The sequence below is a fragment of the Barbatula barbatula genome, assembly GCF_947034865.1.
Source record: "Barbatula barbatula genome assembly, chromosome: 21".
Classification (NCBI taxonomy): domain Eukaryota; kingdom Metazoa; phylum Chordata; class Actinopteri; order Cypriniformes; family Nemacheilidae; genus Barbatula; species Barbatula barbatula.
In genome coordinates, this window is record NC_136784.1 from 593,516 (window position 1) to 618,738 (window position 25,223).

Sequence of the window (25,223 nt, forward strand, 5' to 3'; positions counted from 1 at the left end):
CAAAACAAAGTTAAAGTCTCTGTGAACTGAAAGTTTTGATTGTTTTTACTTTCTTATGGTGACGCATTTCCAAGTGAAATGGAATTTCGAATGAGAAAAAAGTGGGCGTGACATTAGTCTTTCTCTGGGATTTGATTGGATGTATAAAAACAGCTGTTGCATTTTGAAGTGGAACTGGCAGCAGTTGAAGGGGAGGAGTTACTGGGTGCTTCGCCCATGCCGTCTAAGATTTATTGTCACCACAGGATTGAAGCATTTTCAGATTTTAATTTAAGATTATGATCGAACACTAATTTTAAATGACATGCATTAAAATCTATTTACAATAAACGCTGAAATATTTCATGCAAAAATAGGAATTGTCATTTTTTATTTCACTGGGACTTTAAAGCTGTAAACACATACAGTATAAAGCATCAGTGACTCCATAAAGAAGTGTTTTAATCTTTCTTGTCAGCAAGCGCACCATTTTAGTCTAACCACATAAAAAATGATTGAACACGATTTTTCTTAGAGAGGGAAACACAAATGTGCACACACGCACAGACAGAGGGCAAGTGTTATTTTACTGTTTGTGTTGTTCTCTATGTGTGTGTGTGTGTGTGTGTCATCCATTCAGCTGCTCTGGAGTCAGATGCAGCGCTCATCAATATTTCATACACACACACACACACACAGCCTGAGGACACATGTCATAAACACATTATTGAGCTTGACCTTGATCTCCTGCACAGCACACGCTAACATGCAGCACATTACATGTGTGGAGCCTTACTTCAGTGCTTCACAACCTGACCAGTGTGCAACTATCAAGTGCACTTGCTTTGTCTGTGTACTGGCTTAGTTATTTAAAGCCAGGGATAAAACACAACATGGACAAACCAAACAGTTGGTTTGAATTATCTTTAAAATGTCATATTTACCCAGCTACTGTACAGTAAAGTATAGCACAGAATGTTGTTTATTCTGACCTAGCAAAAGATCTCAGATAACCTCGAGCAGGTGAATGGAGTAGAGTGAGAGATCTGTGTTATGTGTCAGCACAGTTTCTCTCTCACAATGGAGTCGGCGTGCAGTCGTGGAGACAGGAAGTTGTTTCTGATAGCCAATGAAAGGTAAGAAAGGGCACAACAGGAAACTGTTTCCTGTGAACTGATTCCTAATCCTTTCCCATGTCATAGAGAGCCACACACATGCACACACACACACGTTTCTGGGTTTCTCAGCAGCGGAAGGGGTCATAGCTGGGTAAACTTCTATAGCGGTGAATGAGAGACTACCACAGATATACTTTTTGCATTCTCATTTGCTCAAATAGCAAAAGAAGAACTCAACGATAGTGTTTTCACTACTTTCAATTCAATTTTTTTTCAATTCAATTTTATTTATATAGCGCGTTTCACAATGTGCATTGTTCCAAAGCAGCTTTACAGGGGAAAAGAAGGGAGGTGCAGACAGTGCATGGTGTTAATATAACAAGTTAAATGATACTAGTAAATAATAACTAATGTCAGCTTCTCCCGGTGGTTTATTTTGCTTTAAATTAATGCTTGTCTGTAAAGATGTGTCTTTAATCTAGATTTAAATTGGGCGAGTGTGTCTGATCCTGGAATAATATCAGGAAGGTTATTCCAGAGTTTAGGTGCTACGTATGAGAAAGCTCGACCCCCTTTGGTGGATTTAGTTATTCTAGGTATTATCAAAAGTCCTGCGTTTTGAGATCTTAGAGAGCGTGATGGGTTGTAGTGTGATAGAAGCTCTGTTAGGTAGGTAGGGGCTAAACCCTTTAAGGCTTTATAAGTGATTAAAAGAACTTTAAAGTCAATACGATACTTAATGGGTAGCCAGTGAAGGGTTGATAACATTGGGGTTATGTGATGGCTATGTGACTTTCAAACTAAATAAAAAAAATGAATGAAAGAGAACGATATCAAATTTACTTTGACTTCCATAGACACTGAATAATAAACACCCTTGCTAGTGTTAACAGTTTTTTTGTAATTTGATGCAAAGGCCATATAATAGAAATTATAGTGTTATTAACCTACATACATTAGAAACATCAAATACAAAGAACTTTGGAGGATTTACGATGCTGATGACAATTGAACAGAAATTGTCCATAAAAAGTCTTCTGGCAATGAACTTCTGCAAATTCACATCAGAACATGATCATTTCATGTTTAATATACAGCTCTGTGGACCAATTAGTGACCAAAGTTGACAAGTTATCAAATTATGCTAATATATATTGTAAGCAGGAACCTAATAAAAAAAGTATATTATCTACAGTACTCGAAAATAAAATCACAAGCATCTGTAAATGAATTCAATGAAACAAATACACCTCTACATGACTGACATGATAACATGAACATCCAACACTGATACATTCTAAAAGTTGCGATTTAATGAATAACAAATGCTCAATTTAATGCACAAGACTTGAATTCTGTATTATGTCACTGACAGGTATATTATAATACTGTGATCAGCAACACATCAAAACAATCTCTCAAGCAAATAAACGATTCACACTGTTTACCGTATCACTTTTATAACTGTAAATATCCCTGTCCTCATCAGAATCACTGCCGTCATGAACATAATGCAAAATAATGACATTTTGAGGTGTCTTCTTAACTACAAAAAAAGCTTTCCTGTATCTCAGTGGTAAGAGCATTGTGTTAATAACTCAAGGTTGTGTGTTGGATCTCAGGGGATTGCAGATATCTGTGTATAAATGTGTAGGATAATGCAATGTAAGTCGCTTTGGATAAAAGCATCTGTCAAATGCATCAATGTAAATGTAAATGTAATTCTTTGATTGGATGTACCTGATTTTGGCATGTCAATCACACAGCTCGGCTAACTTCATTGAGTGTACGAACAAATAAAATACATACATTTAAAACAATAAAGCTATTTGATACAAGTTTTTTTTAAATAATTTATATTCTATTTTCACTATAATATTAAGCATTTTTAATTTGCTTGAAATTTCTGTCCACCCTGTCATTATGGGATGAATGCCTGATGCCCATCTTGCCTTTCCTATCTACACTTATATTTCCAAATTTTCATCATATTGTGTCTGTAGTTGGATGTTGTCAAGCTCAACATGTCCACCCGTCATAGTGATATATTCATTTACATCATAACTTTTCAGAAGTCAAAATATATATTTGAAACAGCTTCAACAGGGAATCACCTTGCTAACTGTAGCCTGTAAACCACGTGTTCCTTGAATGCAAACTTTAGACAAAAATATCCACCCTGTCATTAACCGCCGTGTCAAATATCATATAAAACAACAGTTATAATACATCATTTATCCGTCAATACATGATGATATGAACTTTTCCTGGCTGTACTGTCATCAGCAGGTGTATTGATGATGATCAGTTTTGATTTATTCTACTTTGAATGTGTCCATGACAGGGTGGACATCTTTTGTGGTTCGCTCACATGGTGCTTCTTGTAGTTGAATAATAAAAAGAGTGGCAGCTTGACGAACATATATTTCTAACAACCTAAGGTCTCCTAAATACAATAAATATTTAGTTAAATGGAAAATCCCAGATTTCTTTTTTTGGGGGGGGGGGGGGGTTGTGAAGTCTCAAAGGCACTTTATAGTGATAATGACTATACAGCAAATGAGAAATACTGTTTGCAATATTGCTTTCAACTTGACTTTCGTCCCTCGCCATTTGGACTCACCAATGAGTGAGCCGTTGAGGAAGAGGGCGACGCCCAAGAGCACACCCACACAGAGCGCCAGGATGAAGGGTCGTCGGCGTCCCCATCTCAGTGTGCAGCGGTCACTGGCCGAGCCGATCAGAGGAGTGAAGATGAGACCCAGGATGGGACTGAGGAACCACGTCAGACTGTAGTATTGTTCTGGAAGACCTGAGAACACCAGAGAATGACAATCAGAATCACAAACTACACGGGGTGATGTCACTTTCCACGATTGAGACCTTTTTTCAAAACACAGACCAGTCTACATTTCGAAATAATATTTATGAATGAATGAGGCATTTATACAGCGCTTTATTGTGTATTACTGTACACCCAAAGTGCTTTACAGTCTCTCCTCAAACCACCACCAGTGTGCAGCATCCACCTGGATGATGCGACGGCAGCCACAGTACAGCGGCGCCAGTGCGCTCACCACACACCAGCTATAGGAGGAGAGGAGAGAAAGATACAGCCAATTCAGATCAATAATAATATTTATGAAACACAAATCAGGATAAATGATGTATATCACACAGCACGCGTGAAAGTCCAACAAACCCAAAAGAACAAGGCACAGATAAAAGACCTGTGTGTGTGTGTGTGTGTGTGTGCCCACGCAACGTAAATTGATTATAAATGTAAATTATTATTAATCTAACAAAGTCTTTCAAACTAATCAGGTTTATTTGAAACTGTAAAATGCAGAAATGTTTGTGTGATGGTTTGGTTTTGGGTTGAGGGGATAAAAATCATTGCGTCAATAGACGGTGTAATCAAACGCGAGCACACCTGACCCCCAGTTCACTTCCGGTCTGTGTTTGGCTAGTGTATAATAATATAAATTAATTTATGTTAATATTCTTTGTATCATTATTTTACTGAAATAGTTTATTTAATAAAATTATTTTAGTTGAATGGGTAATGTAAATTGCGGTCGCATATAAAGAAACTGTATGGTACATTGACATCTAGTGGTTGAGTTTGGTATCGCAGTCTTAATTCAAAATATTGGAGAGACAAGTTTAGCCAAGTAACATTTCTTCTCTTCTGATTGTGATCAGAAATCCTCTACAGTCTCTCTATTGTTTGTGAAGGTGTACCGGAAGTTCTGGTGGGTCACAAAAGAGCGCATGTGTATGTTGTTAAGATGAAACCGTCCATAGAAAGTCCCCACAATGCATAGCAACAAAAAAAAAAGGCCGGCCTGAATGATACTAATGAACACATGAAATCTTGCAAATTCTCTTGAGAAGTTTTTTATTATCTCACTGCATGTTTATTATATACGTGTTCAATATAATCAAATGCGTCCATATAACCTTTCAGTTGATTTTAAAAGTTGAGAAATTGCATAAGCAGTGTCGTCCAAAGCATTTAAACTAGATATCATTTTATTTGTAACTTTCAAATATTTTGACAAATAAAAGAGAAGGGTTTTGTTAAAGTCATGATCACGGTTGTCATGCTTCTGTCAGCTGGCTTTCTGATTGGGTATCGTTTCATTCCACGTGACAATAAACAGAGTTCTTGTGCGTTTGTCCTCAGGGTTTCCCCCAAACATCAGGAACATGTTGAATATTTACGATTCGCGATCGGGGCGGCACCGATTGTTCTTCCGACCGTGTTCATTCACTCTTAACACACATCACACCACAGGAACATCTGATAAGATAATCTGAAGAGCCGTTTAAGATCATCGGGACTTTACCTAGGATTTTCTGAAGGGGAGAAATTGGTCCGATTATCTTGTGGTGAGGCTCCGGCATAAGGATGCCATAATAGGATTACCTCTCTCTATATCTGACATGCACACACACACACACACGCATGCACACGCATGTACACACACACACACACGCACCCACACAGACAGGCGTGTGCACACACAGACACTTTGTAAAAGTTTGTTATGCAAGTGATGAGGTTTGAGATGTCGGCTTGACACAGACACACAGGACACCAGCAGATACGTCACAGAACTTCACCGAGGTGTGTGTTTATGAAAGATTCTCAGCGGTCAGTAAACGTCCAGCACTGGATTCTGAATCTGATCAGTCAACACATTCAAATCTGACCAAAAAACAAACATTCTTCACAAGCTTTCAAACAATCCACCGGTCTTTCCCAGAAAACAAACGCAATCTTTAAACACTTCAACTGTTCACACAAATATTTCATCTGTACTTGGAGAGAACGAGAGAGACTCAACAACATAACTGTAGAATATATACTGCATACTCATAAACATCACAGGAAGTACATCATTCTGAAGTCGAGTTCTCACGGCTTAAAACTGAGCCAACTCTCAAACATCTCAATTCTCAAACATTCTTATCAGAGTCAGATATGACCTGAGCTTCACCTCACGCTACCACCAACCTCTTCCTGTCACCATCCGCAACAAATCCCCTTCCTCTTCCTCACACAAATACAGGTTTGATATATATATTTGCTCTTTGTTCACACAGTTCACAACACAAACTGTACAAACAAAAGATCGGAATCGGTTGGTAAGCAAGTTATTTGTTCTTGGAGAAAACCGTCTAGTAAACATCCAAACAGGACGTGGAGATTTCAGTAAATAATGACGGGACGTTTCGCTTTCCCACCGGGTCAAAAATGACCAACAATGCTGAGAGCCGAGCGCGTGGACCGGAGGAAGAGAAGAACGGCGGCGGTCTGTAAATCTCACGTTCTTCTGTCTTATCAACGAGAACACAAACAAACTCCCTGTCTGCCCGTGTTATCAGCCACCCAAATACAAAACATCAGATTCTCACAGCAGACCTCAAAGAAAACAGATGCTCATGCTGGACGATGAGTGTAGACACAGAGAGAGAAGAAGGTCGGCTGTGTAAAAGACAGGAAGTAGGTGCTCTAAGGCTCTCAATTCCGTTCAACAGGTGCAATACAAAATCAAACCAGAAGAATAGATCAAACGTGGACCAGACTTCAGCCTTTCGGTCACATTAGGTGATACAGGACCTGAAAGAGAAACCCAATCCCTCCTGAACGCTGATTGGTCAGAAATGGAGCAGATGGCAGAATGAAATATTAACAGGCCGCTCTCATGTTCTGTTCCACTGCAGCGTGTGTCCGGAATAACCCACTCCGGCTCAAACACAACTGTATGAATTAACCAACACGCATGCACACACTCGCACACTGACACACACTCGCACACTGACACACACTCGCACACTAACACACAAACACACACTCGCACACTAACACACAAACACACACTCGCACACTCGCACACAAACACACACTCGTACACTCTAACACACAAACACACACTCGCACACTGACACACACTCGCACACTGACACACACTCGCACACTAACACACAAACACACACTCGCACACTAACACACAAACACACACTCGTACACTCTAACACACAAACACACACTCGCACACTGACACACACTCGCACACTGACACACACTCGCACACTAACACACAAACACACACTCGCACACAAACACACACTCGCACACTAACACACAAACACACACTCGCACACTAACACACACTCGCACACTAACACACAAACACACACTCGCACACTAAGACACAAACACACACTCGCACACTAACACACAAACACACACTCGCACACTAACACACAAACACACACTCGCACACTAACACACAAACACACACTCGTACACTCTAACACACAAACGCACACTCTAACACACAAACACACACTCGCACACTAGCACACAAACACACACTCGCACACTAACACACAAACACACACTCGCACACTAACACACAAACACACACTCGTACACTCTAACACACACTCGTACACTCTAACACACACTAACACACACTTGCACACTAACACACAAACAGACACTTGTACACACTAACACACACTCGTACACTCTAACACACACTTACACACACTCGCGCACACTCGCACACTAACACACTCTCGCGGACTCGCGCACACTCGCACACTAACACACTCGCACACTAACACACTCGCACACTAACGCACACTCGTACACACTAAAACACACTCGCACACACACTCTAACACACACTCGCACACACACTCGCGCACACACTCTCGCACACACACTCTCGCACACGAACACACACTCGCACACTAACACACACTTGCACACTCGTACACATTAACACACACTCGTACACATTAACACACACTCGTACACATTAACACACACTCGTACACACTAACACACACTCGTACACACACACAGACAGACAGATGGAGACGTGTGCTTTTAGATTTGCTCATACATGCGCACACACGCAGACAGATGGAGACGTGTGCTTTTGGATTTGCTCAGCTACCCTGACAGATAACAGACTGCTCTGAGATCAGTATTTATTGAGCTCCTGACAAATAACAGCAGGTGCGTCTAGCACTGATGTCTTTGAACATTTCTTAACAAGATCAAGTAAACACTCACCAATGTTTTAAACACAAAATAAGTTTAAGTGATGACACACACACACAGCGCAGTCAGTTCTGTTATGTAACACTGCGGTTGCAGTGACGTGTACTAGAGTAAAACTGGATGTTAAAAATATCTCATCTATACACACGCACGCACGTTTAAATGAGGAAACCATAGTTATTACTTTTACATTAAAAAAAGTTTTGACAGATTTAACACATAAACACCTCAATTATTGTCCAATGTTAAGATAAAAGCAAACCCAATCACCACTAGACTTCCAGACGTCTCTCAGGATTGACGGCTTCTACTTTTGTGGACACAAATATCAAAGGGAAACAAAGTGCTCAACAAGATTTCGCTTTGTTTCTGTGAAGAAGTTTTAATATAATCCACCAGAGATTGACTAAAAACTGTCTGAAAGCTGTATAGCTTCTTCTCTTTGTAAGAGACAACAGCCTCAGATTTACAGACACCCAACAAACACGTTCATACACAAATTCAAAACATTCATGTATCAGTTAAATCCTGCACTCCATCTGTAACTCTCAGGTGTGTGTGATGATGTGACATACCCATGATGCACTGCAGTGAATCAAATGTATTGGACAGCAACTATGCTCAACATACTAGTGTACTTTTAACTACACATTATACTGTGCAGCATGTACAGAAAACAATTAATCGCTGAAATATATTTTAAAGTCCCCCTGAAGCGGAAGTTGCGATAGTTTTTACTTCCGTATTTTGATACATTTCCAAGTGAAATGTAATTTCAAATGAGAAAAAGTGGCCGTGGCTTTCGTCTTCCTCTATTGGATGTTTAAAAACTGGCAGCAGACTCACAGTTAAAGGGGAGGAGTTAATGGAAAGCAGCCTAACTCAAAGATCGATAGTCATTACAGGAAGGAAGTGAATTTTCAGATTTTAACTGAAGATTATGAGGTCACACAAAGTTGAAAAGGAGAATGATCCGCATTGATAAACTATTTACAATTAATGCTGCAATATTTCATGAAAAAATAGGAATTGTCATTTAAAATGTCACTGGGACTTTAAGGAAAGACAAACAGACAAACACAAATGATCATCCATGATAACATTTTTTTCCACTGTTATTCAAAATAAAGTCAAACACTCCTCCTGATTTCACGCTCTTCAGCATCAGTCAGTGTTTTTGTTGTGAACTTTATGAGTGAAACCACACACAGAATAACCGTGGCTTGTGTTTGTTTTGTGAACGCTTGAAATCCGTTGTGAAAAACTAAATTCCCTTACGATCCTGCACATTCCAGGCTGAAAAAACAGCATCCCTCTTTCAGTCCGTCCAGTTGAGCATTGTGGGACACACGCTTCACCCCCAAAAACGTAGAAATCTGCAGTGTCACACATTCCCTCTGCCTTTGTCATGTTCTCATTCTCTACGGCTGCACATAACTGAAATAACTGCTTTCACACATTGTGGGGTCTCTCCACACATGTAATGATTTTTATCCTGTACAAACTGTGTGTTGTATCCTCTAAACCAGTGGTTCTCAACAGGGAGGCCGGGGACCACGAGGGGTCCCAGCTAAATTCCAATAAGCCAAAATCACTATTTTTATCTTTAATGAACGTTTTTCCATTTGATGTTAAGCACTAAAATAGTAGAAGTGGTTGTAGAAGTGTTGAGGGTTTGTGAGTGGGAGGGGAGCCTTTTAATATTGTTAAATACAATGGGGGGCCTTGGAGTCAAAAAGGTTGAGAACCCTTGATCCAAACCAATACACACACCTTTCTGCATTTTGACATTTTCAAATAATCATCATTTAGTTTGATTTAGATTCAGTTTCCATTGTGGGGACTACTGGTCTTTACTGTTTTTGAAATCCCTATGTGTCGTGTCATATATGATCAAATCTTTTGCTTTACCTATCTGTAGCAGCACAGGTGTGACCAGCGCCGTCTCCATGGCGTAACAGAACTCTCGTCCAAACATGATGGCGCCGTGCATGATCCACTGTCGCAGCGGGATGCGATCTATAGATCCCTCGCTGACGGACTCCTCCTGACTTTCCAAATCTGGCCCTGGAGCTCCTCCTCCGCTGGCCCCATTAGCCCCGCCTCCTGCACCTGAGCGGCTGCTGTGTTTCTGCACCGCCTCGACGGCCTGAAGCTGCACGCCATCCGCGTCGCTATTCTGCGGGGCCATCGCCGTCGCCGGCATGCACTCGCGTCACACTCCAAGCTAATCAGAACAGAGGCGATCCGACACAAAAAACTACAAAATCTAGACGCAAAGCCAACAGCGGCTCGGTTTCCTGGTGTTAAGAAGCTCCGGCAAGTATCAGAATCCAAACTCCAGACGCTCGCAGGTGATTTGGATCAGACGGATGGGATGGATATAACCCGATCATGAGGTCATTCCCTGTGATGTGTGTGTGTGTGAGAGTGTGTGTGTGTGTGTGTGTGTGTTTGTGTGTGTGATGTGAACGTGTGCGTGTGTGTGTTTGTGTTTACAGTCTACTGGAAACAGTAAAAATCCATATCATATGCCATTCAGTTAATACCAGTTTCATGATTTGTATGGAGGCGGTGCTGTAGAGGGAGGTGGGACGGCTGAGGGGTTCTGGGTAGGAGAAACCAGATGGAGCGCCCCGGAGAATCCCCATGGAGTGACCGATCAATCTGACAGAGAGAGAGAGAGAGAGAGAGATTAAAATGAAGAACGTCAAAGAAATCACAAGTGTTCTTCACAACACAACATGTTTGGCTCACATCACTCTTTCAAGCCACACGTTTTACCACACATCCTTGGTGTCTGTATAACCCAAACCAGTCAACACGTGATTCTTCAGGTGTAAAAGACATAATATGACCAAGAGTAAATCTCTTAGAATATCATGACCTAATATTAAACCCATCTCTAACAGAAACACAAGCTTCACCCGTGCAAAAACATTTCAAATGTGTGGTTGAATCTCATGTAAATATCCCCACATGTTCAACTACGGTGATGTTGTCTTCACGAGGTGAAATGTTTATTACATGTCATTTTGCACACTCTGTATGAATGTTTAATATCAAGCTACACCTTACATTATTTTCCACTGGGGTTTCAATACAATGTCATCACATTAAGCATCTCTAGATTCTTCATACGTTTATATGTGTTTTAATGTAGAAGAATGAACAGCTCTGGAGGAAGAATCAGACACAAGACGTTCAGAATGGAGCAAAACATAAAGAGGTAAATGTGGCACGCTTCAGAAAGCCCAAACAAGCAGATTATACCTCTTAACATGACTGACAGATTAATTTAATCTGCAAGTGCCCTCTCGAGGGTTTTATTAACCACACACAAAGTAAACAGGCTGGACATTGTGTTTGCTTATGCAGATCAAATGACCCTGAAATGAACACAAACACACAGTGTAAGTGCACAACAACACATCACAACTCCGACAGGTGATGCGGAGCCAGACTCCTCCAAACTTGAATCTGTACTGGATCATCACAAAGACAAAAATCTATCAGTCACAGACACACTATCAGTCAGTGTACTCATCCAGGATTTAAAAAAAAAAAATCACAACTGGAACAGATGACTAGAATTCACTAGGGGGTCACAAGAGTCACGCTTTTACTCAATCCAGAGATTTATGAGACGTCTAGACTTGATAAGAATACTTTTCATTCATAAACCCGTTAAAGACACTCAAGGTCACTTTACAAACATAAAAACACATTTAATCCTAAAGAAACATCAATACTAACGTTAAACAAACATTACTACGATAAACACTGAACATATAAAACACAACACAAGCAAGATAGAGTATTTAACCGTGGACACAGATTCACTTCAATTCCATGTTTATTTATATAGTGCTTTTCACAATGTGGATTGTTCCAAAGCAGCTTTACATGAGAAGATTCAACACAGAAAAGGACAGTACATGGTGACGTCGAACAATCATGATCATTCTAATAAAGCGATGTTAACAGAATTTACCGAACCTTTAAGCTTATCTAATATCAGCAGTGTCCCGGTGAGCCCTGTGGTGAAGAACCCAAACTCCAATGATAAATAAATGGAGAAAAATACTCAGCAGGGAGGACCAGTTCTCCTCTGACATGTCACAGCTGCACTCAGAGACTTTAAATAAACATTACTGAGTAAATGTTTATGAATAACAAGGAGATATTCTTAGACGTGATTTAGGACATTTCATTTGTTGAAAGTCTTCGGTCTAATTTTGGCTTGTTTTGTGACCGATATCAGACATCAGAGGAATGTCATAAGCAGAGACAATAGTGATGGCATAATGTCACTGAGTGCAGCTATAACTTCAAACTGCTCTCATGTGATGTAAGTTTAGCATTAAGTACTGAAAATACTGTTTAGCATTAATGCGACAACAGGCAGTCCGTCTTTGCTCCTGGTTGGTGATGTGATCATTATCAACTTCAAATTTAGATGCTATTGCAGATAGGATGAATAAAGTAATATTGATGGGAATTTTTCAGACTGAATGTGTCCGTGCTCTTCAGTTTGGTTTTTAATAAGTAAATAATATTTTTATTGTACAAATAAACATGTAAAATGTAAATGTTTAGCAAAATTCTCACTGTTAATATGTTAAAATCTTTGCAGTTCAATCACACCACAGAAAGAGCAAGACATCACTGTGAAATATAGTATAATCCTGTGCATGTTTTTAAAACAGAGTGATTGAAACTGTAGCCGTTTGCATCAGAACTTCAAAGGAATATGAAGAGTAAAGGATATGACACCAGAGATAAAACAATACAACAGATGAATAAAGATCACGTCTCAGGAAAGTCTGCTGACACAAACGCCTGACGCATGCTAAACACTTCCAAGCACGGCTTCTATTCTACACAGAGAACACGTTTTCATTCTCATTCATAATCATCATTAAGTATGAAAGATGCAGAGAGGTCATGTTTACTCAACCAGCATTAGCCAAAGAGGCCTTTAGCATCCACCAGTTACAGTCAGGGAGAGAGAGCATTGAGTTTCCTCATATTAACTTTAAAAGCTATACAGCATTAGTGAAGCCATTAAACAACCACATTAGTCGTATCATCCGGCATCAGAAACCTTTGCATTACATCATCACAGATCTGTGTCCGGCATGCGAGAAAATCTGCTCAACTAACCAGACACCTCTGAAACTACACAGGTTACTATCTCAGAGGAATAGCAGGAAAAGAGTGTAAAGAAAGAGACTGAAGTGTTCTTGTGAGCGTGTAATGTCTCTCCTTACCTGTGCTCAGACGGTTACATAACATCACATGGGGCCAAACCTCTCTCTCCCACAAACAAATGTGCACGCACACATACATTCAGACTTGTGCTTTGATATTGTGGCAGAACCTGAATCTTGACTCTTTGGTATTTGTGTTTTACTCGTGTATGTGTTCGGCTCCACCTTAAAGTGAATTCTTTAAACACAATAAAGAGACGCCCACATATAACCACTCTGCAAACAACAAAACAAACGATGACAACTGAGTGTGTGTGTGTACAGTGGATTTACAAAGCAAGTGCCAACAGAACAGATACTGTAACACTGTTTACTGCACATACATGACACTGTTCAATCATTTCAAACATGACAAGCATCCATCTCTCAGACTCACATCCTGACACAGAGCAAGAGAGAGACCTGCTGAAGACTGACCGCCGGTCCAAACATCCCCACAGGAGCATCAGAGGTCTCATGATATCAGTTTTCATATCACAATCATTTATGGACCTTTAACAGCGCTACCATCATGATCTTGAGTATTTAAACAAAACAAAAATCACAGTCAAATAAATAGAAATGTTTAGGCCTTCAAACAGTATCAAATACAAAAGAACACAACTGTGAAGAACATTTTCTACCAATATTTCATGCTGACATTTCAGTACAAATTCACCTTTATTTCACTATAAATATCTTACAGTAACAGTCATTTCTTCATGCGTGTCAAGAGTTCATGCTTTTATTTTGCTTTAGTTCCTTTAATATCCGTTTCAGTCATACTCATGATAGTTCTCATTCAACACCACTGCAAAAAAAGAAATCTGATAATATTGTAATTCTGTAAGATTTACAGTGCATGCCCATTACTGCAATATATCGCATTACTGCACTTTTATTAATAAGTTACAATTTTGGTAGGCTGGATTCAAAAACGATTTCCGCTCAAGTGCATTATGAAAATGTTAATAATTCTAAATAATTCTGGTAATGATGCGATTCTGATGGATTTACAAAGCATGCTCATTAATGCAATATAGACGTTTTTTTAAAGTGACAACATAACGCACGCATTCGTGGACTGCCTTAAATTTCTCACACATTCACGAACAATAGAGAGCCTGTAGATCATTTCTGAAGAAGAGTCTCTCCAATATTTTGAATTTAGACTGCGAAACCAAGCTCAAGCCCTAGATGTCAATGTAACATACGGTTTCTGTAAATGCGATGGAAATACAGAACGCAATTCAACAAATCGTTTATTTAAAACGATTATTATACAATCAAATAATAATAGAATAGATCAAAGTTAGATAAGAGATAGAATTTCTTCATTGAACAGTACCTGTTTGATTAGGGAGGTAAGACACTAGTCAAACACAGACCGGAAGTTAACTGCAGTCCTGGCGGGCTTTACCCTAACCAAACTCTAACCATATAAACTACCTATGATTGTTAAACTTGCTAAAAAATCGGTTGCGTGATGACATCAGACTCGAAACACCAAGGATTTAGTGAAAGCCGGTCTATACTGCATTATTTTCCACATTCTCTCTGGATCTCAGAAATAAACCAGCAGTGTGTGTTCCAGTATCTGTAGAACATCACACGTCCTGATTCACTTTCTGTGAGGACCTACAAATCCCATGATATCTTCTGTCTGAAAACTGCATGGATATGTCTACTCATACGGTTTAAAAATGATAAATTTGGTATTTTGTCACTTGGTTAAACACAATCCCTGGGTGAAACAGAGCCCTGGTGAGGTGAATGACAGTGGATATGTTTCATGAGTTCAGCTGACTGCAGTGGAGGTATCCTGTTTAAATGACCTACATCTACACCCTGATCCCGCGAGAAACAGATCAGCATCCCCACACAGAACCTCAGGACTATTTGGTTCACTTAACAAGGCTCACACGGAGATCAGGTCGGCACAATGTCTGGAGATGCTCTTATTACAATTAATCTAGAGATGTTGCGAATCAAATTTCCAACAAGTCTCATTTCAGAGACACATCAATCCTAACGTGCCAAAGAGAAATATTTAACTAACTACAGTATATGTTCATGCCACTTGTAATACAACATATTAAACAAACATGCATGCTAACAAAATGAGTGACAATCTTACATAAAATGTAAATCATAACAGCTTTGAGACGGACCGGGATGATAAAGAACATTGTGTTCAGATACCGACACGATTCAGTGCTCCTGAATCACATAGCACCGCTGTACTATCATTATTATTGTTTATACTAGAAAAAGAGAAAATGACACATCCAGAACATAATGTTCTGATCAGACCATCGAGCTACCAAGCAAAAAAACCCTAACAGTCCTACAGTCATGTGCACTGAGATTCATTCATAATGAAGATGACACCCATGAATTCTATTATTCACGCATCTAGTGAAATATCTGCACTCGTCTGTTCTCTGGCGTGATCTAATAATAACACACGTGTGATAGAGTCATGAGGTCACAGCCGAAAGCGTGTGCTGCCCGGAGACAAGACACCTCTCTACAACATCTCCGTGACATCACACACAGCATCGACCAATCACATTCTATCACTGAAGGATGAATGAAAGCATCCCACATTCTGCTCTGAAGGCATTTGGCTTGAATGATGTTGATTCTTGAACGCAGGCAAAGCGTACTAACGTGAATATAGTACATGTGGTAGTCAAAAAATAGATTCTTACAACATTCAAAATGTATTTCCATATTTGACGAAATATTCAAATGCCCAGAAAACTCTTATATAACTCTGCGAGGTCCTCGAGCATCCCGGGCCAATTTGATTGGCAAATAAAAGCTGGCGGTCTACGAATCTCATTTCTATGGCAACAGTGACTTGTATGCGGATCGCAAACTAAACTGCATGTGATGATGCAGCAGTGCACGAGACTCTCAGGAATGTAAACAAATGAGACGCAGTGGTGCAGCGCTGGAGGAGGAGCCACGTGCACGTCTGCATGAGGATGACAAATAAACTCTCTTTTTCTACCCCGGCGACAGCATAAACAACTGCTCACACACACACAAGCTTCTCTGGAGAGCTCGATCGGCTTCTGTAACAAACCCGTCTTATGACTCATATAACCCTGCGGACCCAGCGCAGACGCGCACACATGCAGATTTATAGGGTCTTGTTTAACGCTGCATCAGCACTTCTCTGCACGTGCAGTTAACACCCTGCGTCAAATCTTAAGAATGTCGATAAATGAGTTTTAATCCCCAGTGAATGAGTCATGAAGATGAACATGATGACTGAACTGAAACAAACAGCTGAGATCTCACTAGACATCTGAAGCTCAGCACACATTTACCACAAAACTAAATGATTTAACCTGTTTTTACTATACATTCAAACTTTCAGTAAAATGCAGTTGAGTCCTTAGAATTGTTATTTTAATAATGTACACAAAAGGTCCTATGCACATTTATTTTTGAGTTCAGAACAAAGCATAAAATATTCCATAACACAGTGTGATATAACCTCTCACAGAGAAGAAGTGATTCACACCTATAAGGTAAACTCATATCAAGTTTTTGCTTGTTCGAAATGATTTTCAGCCCTGTGGCACACATGCGGTCTATAAAACACAGAATCAAAACATGCATCTGCATGAATACCTATAGCAACAGATGTTGTTTTCAACCATGTCCTTCAGAAAGTCTCGCTCTGGTGTTTGGTGTCAGCTTTAGGCAGCGGATCAAACACAACACAACAATCCAAGTAAGTTTTCCTTGAAAGCTTATAGCTCTATATAAAGACCGTCATCACATCCACGAGGACTGCCGTTTACCTGCTCCATCGGAAAACACTCAACTCGGACCCATAGATAAATAAAAACATTTCATTACATCATCAGCAGCCCCTCCCACCTCTGACACACGCATTTCTGATCGGGTAACACCAAGGGCGTGGCCTAATGACACGCAGCTGAAAAGGTGACATGGACATTGTTGTTGGATGATGTCAGAAGTTTTGATGAGGGTAAGGCCGGGTGTTGATGTTGGGCCTGACCCAGTGTTGTGTAACGCTGAACGCTGGAGGTGTGTGGGGAACTGATCCTCAAGCCCCGTCGAAATTTTGTGGCTCAGCATCAATTCGCTAAAATCACGTCGCCTGGCAACAGCCATCGATTGTTGACAAAGCACAAGACAAAGTACACATTAGTATAAAACGAAGCACGAGCACAGAGACGCCGTCAGAAACGTGACACGCTCATGAATCACAAACTCTTGTTGACAGTGTTGACCTTCTCTTAACAGATGCATTCTGGGTAATGATCCTCAGTAACACGATCCAATCACAGGCTATGTTTGGAACAGAATATTAGTGCACTGAACAGTCTGTAGAGAGCCAGCTATTTTTATTTTAAGTGCGTGAAGTAGTATGCGACACTTACAGCCGTACTGTGCCTGTTCAATTCAGTGTTTAGTGTTCAATCAGTTTTTATTTCTCAATTTAACACCGCATGAAACTTTTGCGGGCCGAACACACTTGCTATACTCTTACAGTGTGGACTCTGGGTGAATGTTAGTAGGGTTTTTCAAGTATTTCAGAAACGATGACTGGTATGGGAGTATGTTGTGCTGGACACAATTAAGTGAACACGTGCAGATCCAGCAGGAGACATTTGTTCGGGACAACAACACTAAACCTTGAGCAAACGTCCTTGATTTGAACAACAGCAGCACCGCTGTTGAATTATAGTCTCCCACACGAAGACCTACAAAAATACCCTGTTCAGCTCCGCCCACAGCAGACCAACCTTCATGGAAAATTCCGGTCTTGAGAAAGCGGACCTTTGGCAGGAATGGACCGCCGGGTCGTGCCTCGGTCAAACACAAGCCAAACGTCTGAAACCTGTCTGAGTGACACACATAAACTTTCATACAGGACTACACAAACACTGTCTGACATAACACACACAACCACAACTGTGTGATGTTGATGTGATACTCCATTTATCAAATACACACACACACACACATCTTAAGCAGAACTATTTCAAATGTCTTCGGTGTTGAATGAATTACGTTAAATATTACACTAAAGGAATATTTCACCTACAAAATGAAAATTCTGTCATCATTTACTCACCCTGATGTCATTTTAAACGTGTTTGGTGATTATATTTGGAAAAGATGATCTTTTGGAAAATGTTGGTAACCATAAACCGTCGGTCCCCATTGACATGAATGGGGACAAGAGAGTGAGTAAATAATGTTTTTTTAACCATTTGTTGAAATGTATTCTGGGTCCTCTGCCGTATAGTTCATCTAAAGTGTGATAATGGTGCCGTCACTCCTTTGAGTCAGTCTTTACATCAGAAGCAAATCTATGATGACTATTTTTTTGCCTATGTAGGGAACTATGCAGATTTCAGAAGAGATCTAATCTTGCGGGTTTATTAGTCAACTCAAGTCTAGAAAAACTCTTTCTGGATATTTAGAGAACACAAAGCTTCCTTTATACACACCAGCTTTTCTGCAGTTATAACAGCCATTAGAGCGTTAAATGTTCTCACATCTGCAGGCAAACAAACACACACACGGTTTGTTTAAGACATCCACATGCGCAGACACACACGCGTAGACACACATGCAGATAAATGCAGGGTTTTTTTTAGACACACACGCATGCGCAGACACGCACGCGCAGACACGCACGCACGCAGGTTTGTTTTAGACACACGCAGACACACACGCACACACAGGTTTGTTTCACTGTATTAATGATGAGGACATCTCACAGACTACCATTGTTCTCACATCAGGCTAATGATTTTTTTCTATGGGCTACTCTATCTACTGTAACCTTCACACAAAAATTTGACACATGTGTAGCTCTATGCTTCCATAGAAAACCTTGAACATCTGCACAAACTGTCTGTTACACAAAAGATGAAAAAATCTTTACACTAACATTCAAACATACAAACACAGGACCAGATTTTTCTTCAGCTGATTTAATGGATGTTTATTTACATCAGTGTTTGCCATGCAGCGGGTTATGCGATCATGTCGGCCTGCAGGAGTCCTGACACACGCTGAGCACTGCGCAAGTGAGAGCGTCCATACAGTAATCCTTCAAGAACTATTCAGGTGTGCGCCTTTAATAAACATTGCAATCATAATGCTTAACATAACCATCAAATCATAAGTGCAGAGAGTAAGTCATGATGCAGTGTGTGACATCACAGCGTCTACACACACTTGTATAAATCAAGAGCATCACTCATTTAAAATACTGATAATAAACACCAGCAGAGACATGTTTGTCAAACAGTAAATCATCTTCTCTCTACTTCTAGAAAACAAACGCTTTAGTATTTCATTTGTATGGAACGTCTTTGTGGTCAGCATTGCACATCACATGAAAACTGTAAATCTGCTGGAATGTACACGTTATTTACACATCACAAGGCGTTTGTACAGGAATCAAGTGAGCATGAGAGTCACATGTATTACACAGCATCTCACATGAGCATCCATAACATCTCATATATAACATCAGTGTTGTTCGAGGCCGAGCGCTGGAAAGAGATAATGTTTGTCATATTTAATATTGTTACGGTCTATAAAAGGCTCATGAGGCGGTCTGACCAACATCTGTGAGAGAAACTCAATGTCAGGCTCTTCTGAAGGGTCAGGAGCAACATTCCTACATCAGCATCACATCCTAGAATGCAACGTCTCAGTGACAAAAATCAAGATGGCAGTCAGAGGCAAGACATCCCACATGAAAAAAACAACTTAGTTTACTTTAGTATTTACTATAGTAAATTGAAGTATTTTAGATAACTTCAGTATTTACTATGATAAGGTTCACTATAAACACTATCTTAAGTATCTAGAAATGTTACTAAAGTTTACTATTGTAAATACTATAGTATACTGCAGTATTTTAATTAGATGTAAATGAAGAGTTTATTTGCAAAAACAAAATCATGTTTAGTTTGCTGTATTTAAAAGAATCACTATTACAGCCTTGTAGTTTGTTTGATATTATACAAGTTTTCTTTTTGGATATAATATAACAATGTTTTATATTGAATTTATATTAATTCATAATAATGCTGTATTGTATATTTTTTGCATTAAGTTAATTTAAAACCAGTTATTGATTCTTTGCAGAGGTCTTCTGTTTGTTTTTGTAAATGCATCTCTCGTGCATTAATAAAATGGCTCATTTTCTAATACGTTCAGTTGTTAAAGCAACAATTACTGCTTCAACTAAATAAACCATCTGGGACACAGTGTACACTGAGAAAACATCTGTTAACTGAAGTAGGGAGCACTGACCCAACATCAGCCGTACATGAGCATTCACGACAGCCCCAGACAGATGGACAGATGGACAGACCCCAAACACAAACAGCTTCAGCACTGCGCTAATGTTTCTCTTGAATGACTGCCAATGTTCTCCAGGACGACAGCGGTGATAAACTCACCTGGAGATGCATCCACACAGACAGACAGACAGACAGACAGATGGACACGCTCGACCTCACAATGTCTCAAACATCCAGAAAATGAACACAAAATTTTGATTTTTTTAAAACAGAACAGAACTGCGCTAATGCCTCGGATTTTACATGCCTCGGTTTTCACAAGACTTGTGAAAGCAGTTGACTGCCATTCTGATCCAACCAACAAAACCTCAAAACTTACAGACGATCTACAGTACAGCGAGTCAGCAAAGACGCTTTCAGAACTCCCTGTGCCACTGATACCAGTTGACTTTATATTGAATGCGAGTCCACAGAGTGGAACTCCGTCGAGCTGCGGCTGATTATTCCTGCGGGCTCTGAACTTGTGATTCTCGAATGTGTGAGCAACTTCTCTGTAAGCACCTTATGACCATACTCATGTCGAGAGAGAGAGAGATTTCATTTATTTAATTTCCTTAAAGTTTGCTCAAACCAGCATCTGATTCTTCACCTGATTCGTTTCTCCTCGGAGCGATCAGGTTTGATGGACACTACAGAGGACTCACCTCTCTCCAAACACTATTATTAGCACGTGTTATTAAGTATTACTCCGGCATGCAAGGGTAAAGCGGTGAAGCTTAAGAGGGTCGAACCCGGACGGAAAAGTGCTTAGCAGCGAGAGGCCTTTACTAAAAAAAGATCTTATGCAACAGTACTGCGCTACTGCCCTTTACTGCCGTGGCAAGAACAACATACGGCATTCATTTACTCCATCGTAATGTCAAATGTCCTCTCAGTATCCGTCTATAAACTAAACCAGAGAGATATACAATTCTCACAAAGCCACAGCTTTATAAAACGCATGATCAAGGTCCTGAACGCCGATTTGTTCAGACAAGTCACAATACACAATGTTGTTCCAGCTATAATATTGTACCAACCTGAGATGACCATTATTTACAATATCAAACAACATCATCTCTTAAACAGTAACCATTTAAAGTTGCAATGTGTAAGATTGTTTCAAAACACAGAGCTCATCATTTATAAGTCGAGCCGTCGTTTGCCATTTCGCCATTTAACTTAAACACACGTTAAGATAAAAAACCTTGCCATTTTAACAGAGAGGGCGACAGAGAGAAAAAGGTGCTTGTAAAGCTGTTGTATATTATAGTCAGTCTGTCATGTGACGGACTATTTGTCAGTCCAAGCCGCCGTCATCTTCTGAAGCGTTCACAAACTCATGTAGCCCAGGGCCAGGGGCGTAGCAGCCACGGACACTTTTAGGGTGCGTTCATATTTGTACTTCGGTTTGTTTGGTCTAGACCAAAAACAAAAGATTTATTTAGTCCTGGAAGGGATTTTTAGCAAGCCGGTAACTGTATACAGGTGAGATTTGACTATTGACGAGGCAGTGTTTTCTTAATTGTGAAGAATTACACAACTACATAAAATGATATATATATTAATATGTTCAAATTGTTGAATAAATAGTGTTCCATAAACTATTTGGTATTTCCCAAAATTGTAACTAGGGTGCTCTAAAATGCCAACTTGTATTCTAAAACTGACTATATGAACATTTACATTTTGTGCATAATTTGTTTGGCCTTTGAGGGTCACCTGACAGCGGTCCACCCTCCCCACTTTTAAAATGGCTGCACATTATATCCACTTCAATACAAACAAGCCTGAATCATATGAATCATTAATAAACACGCCATAAACCAACACACAGACAGACAGGATGACATGACAGGCAGTCTTTCATTTATAAAGTACATTGGGACGTGACTGACTTCATGATATTCTTTAGTAATGTGACAGTAGCGCTGTTGTTTTCAGTATCGTGTGTCTTTCAGTTGCAAGCGTCTTAATTCAACAAGTAGATGTGATACATGCTACAAAACACTACATCACTGTTGACAGCGTATGTCGTCTCATGCAGGCTAGCAAAATATTTTGATCGATTCTGCATGTTTTGTAAATGCAATGCTTTCTAGTCTTTGATTCTAATGGATAGCTGACTTTTCTAATCTAATGATGACTGATTTAATGATCTAATGGTGATCCTTGTGCTTGTGCTTGATAAATGCTGCACTCGCTGCAATAATAGATGACATCATCTGCATCATTTAAACACACAAATCAAAGAATGGATAGAAACAAACGGCTCTTACAGGGAAGGAGAACACACGGATTCATCACAAAAACACAGTGTCTCACCAAAGGGCTTTGAAAGGTTCATAAAAATCCAGTCCGTCTGCATAGAACAGCAGCGCGTCTCCTCTGCACAGCCGGCTGAGAACCTGCAGAGAGAGTTTACACACATCTCACAAAACGTTCTGTACTAAAGCATTATGCGCTGGGACAACACACGCGCAAGCGCACACACACACACTTCAGCTTTGCATAGCGCAGAGGATCAGTTTACATGCATTGTGAATGAGAGCAACTCAACATACAAACATTCATCAAACACACAACTCAACACTGACCTTTATATTGCGTTTGCATATTCAAATAAAGGCAACAGGCATTCATCATCACATGACAGATATATAATATAATACTACTGTACATCTATATAAACACAACATGGCGTTCCCATGGTACATGATGCAACTACACGCATCTTTGCAATACACCAACTCAAAGCATCAGAGAGTGTTTGTGAAGGTCATGGCGAGATGTAAAGCTGACATTGAGTCAGCATCAGTCCTCCAGCATCACCACATCTGATCACACTGATTCAAAACTAACAGCTTATTTCTCATACATGATCAGTCACTGTCAACCTCATGTGCACCTGCAGAATAACAGCACTGAAGGACACACAGCATCTGTCAAAGCTTCAGTGTCGCTTGCACATCAGGACGGAACAGAATGCGTCTCTAAACATTCATGAAGCTCACATACACAACAAACAACAGATTCAGCGTTTGACACCTACGGTATGACGAACGCTTTATAAAAACACGACTGTGTTGAATGTCAATGACGACGACAGCGCTGTATATGAGAGAAACCCTGGATACACACTCACCCTGACGTGTCGGGAAATGATGTGCTTTATATGTTTCTCTGTCGCGGGTGTTGTGGTGTTACTGCTCCGCTCGGGTTCCTCTCTTCTTCAGCCGCTGTTATTATGCGCCTTTAAAGGGAACATAGGACGCGAGCCGCTTCCGCCGACGGATATGGTGCTCATTTGAATATGTGGGAGTGGCTTCGGGTTTAAGGGCAACTGCACCTGCCAGCGTGTGAACCGGATATATAGATAATGGATGATTAATGATAGATGATAGATGTATAGATGTATAGATGATAGATGATAGATGATAGATGTATAGATGATAGATGTATAGATGTATAGATGATAGATGGATGGATGATAGATGTATAGATGTATAGATGATAGATGGATGGATGGATGATAGGTGATAGATGATAGATGATAGATGATAGGTGATAGGTGATAGATGATAGATGATAGATGATAGATGATAGATGATAGATGATAGGTGATAGATGATAGATGATAGATGATAGATGTATAGATGTATAGATGATAGATGGATGGATGATAGATGTATAGATGTATAGATGATAGATGGATGGATGGATGATAGATGATAGATGATAGATGATAGGTGATAGGTGATAGATGATAGATGATAGATGATAGATGATAGATGATAGGTGATAGGTGATAGGTGATAGATGATAGATGATAGATGATAGATGTATAGATGTATAGATGATAGATGATAGATGATAGATGTATAGATGATAGATGTATAGATGTATAGATGATAGATGGATGGATGATAGATGTATAGATGTATAGATGATAGATGGATGGATGATAGGTGATAGGTGATAGATGATAGGTGATAGGTGATAGATGATAGATGATAGATGATAGATGATAGATGTATAGATGTATAGATGTATAGATGTATAGATGATAGATGGATGGATGATAGATGATATATGGATAGATGATAGATGACAGATGGATTGGTGATTGGTGATAGATGATAGATGACAGATGACAGATGGATTGGTGATTGGTGATAGGTGATTGATTGGTGATTGGTTATAGGTGATAGATGACAGATGGATAGGTGATAGGTGATTGGTGATAGATGATAGATGATAGATGTATAGATGTATAGATGATAGATGGATGGATGATAGATGATATATGGATAGATGATAGATGACAGATGGATTGGTGATAGGTGATTGATTGGTGATTGGTTATAGGTGATAGGTGATAGATGACAGATGGATAGGTGATGGGTGAAGGTGATAGGTGTTAGGTGAT

The 25,223-nt window shown here is 39.8% G+C and overlaps 1 protein-coding gene across 1 annotated transcript in view; it reads right to left on the bottom strand.

The window, feature by feature from the left end:
- Positions 1-24,028, bottom strand: part of slc45a4a (solute carrier family 45 member 4a) — a 29,511-nt gene extending 5,483 nt beyond the window's left edge. Inside the window, exons 1-4 of the mRNA XM_079485413.1 lie at positions 23,940-24,028; positions 23,120-23,202; positions 10,096-10,851; positions 3,721-3,909 (exon numbers count right to left, since the gene is read on the bottom strand). Of these exons, the coding sequence (XP_079341539.1) occupies positions 3,721-3,909; positions 10,096-10,390 (484 nt within the window). The 5' untranslated portion in view covers positions 10,391-10,851; positions 23,120-23,202; positions 23,940-24,028. The remainder of the gene's footprint in view (positions 1-3,720; positions 3,910-10,095; positions 10,852-23,119; positions 23,203-23,939) is intronic.
- Between the last annotated feature and the right edge of the window lie 1,195 nt (positions 24,029-25,223).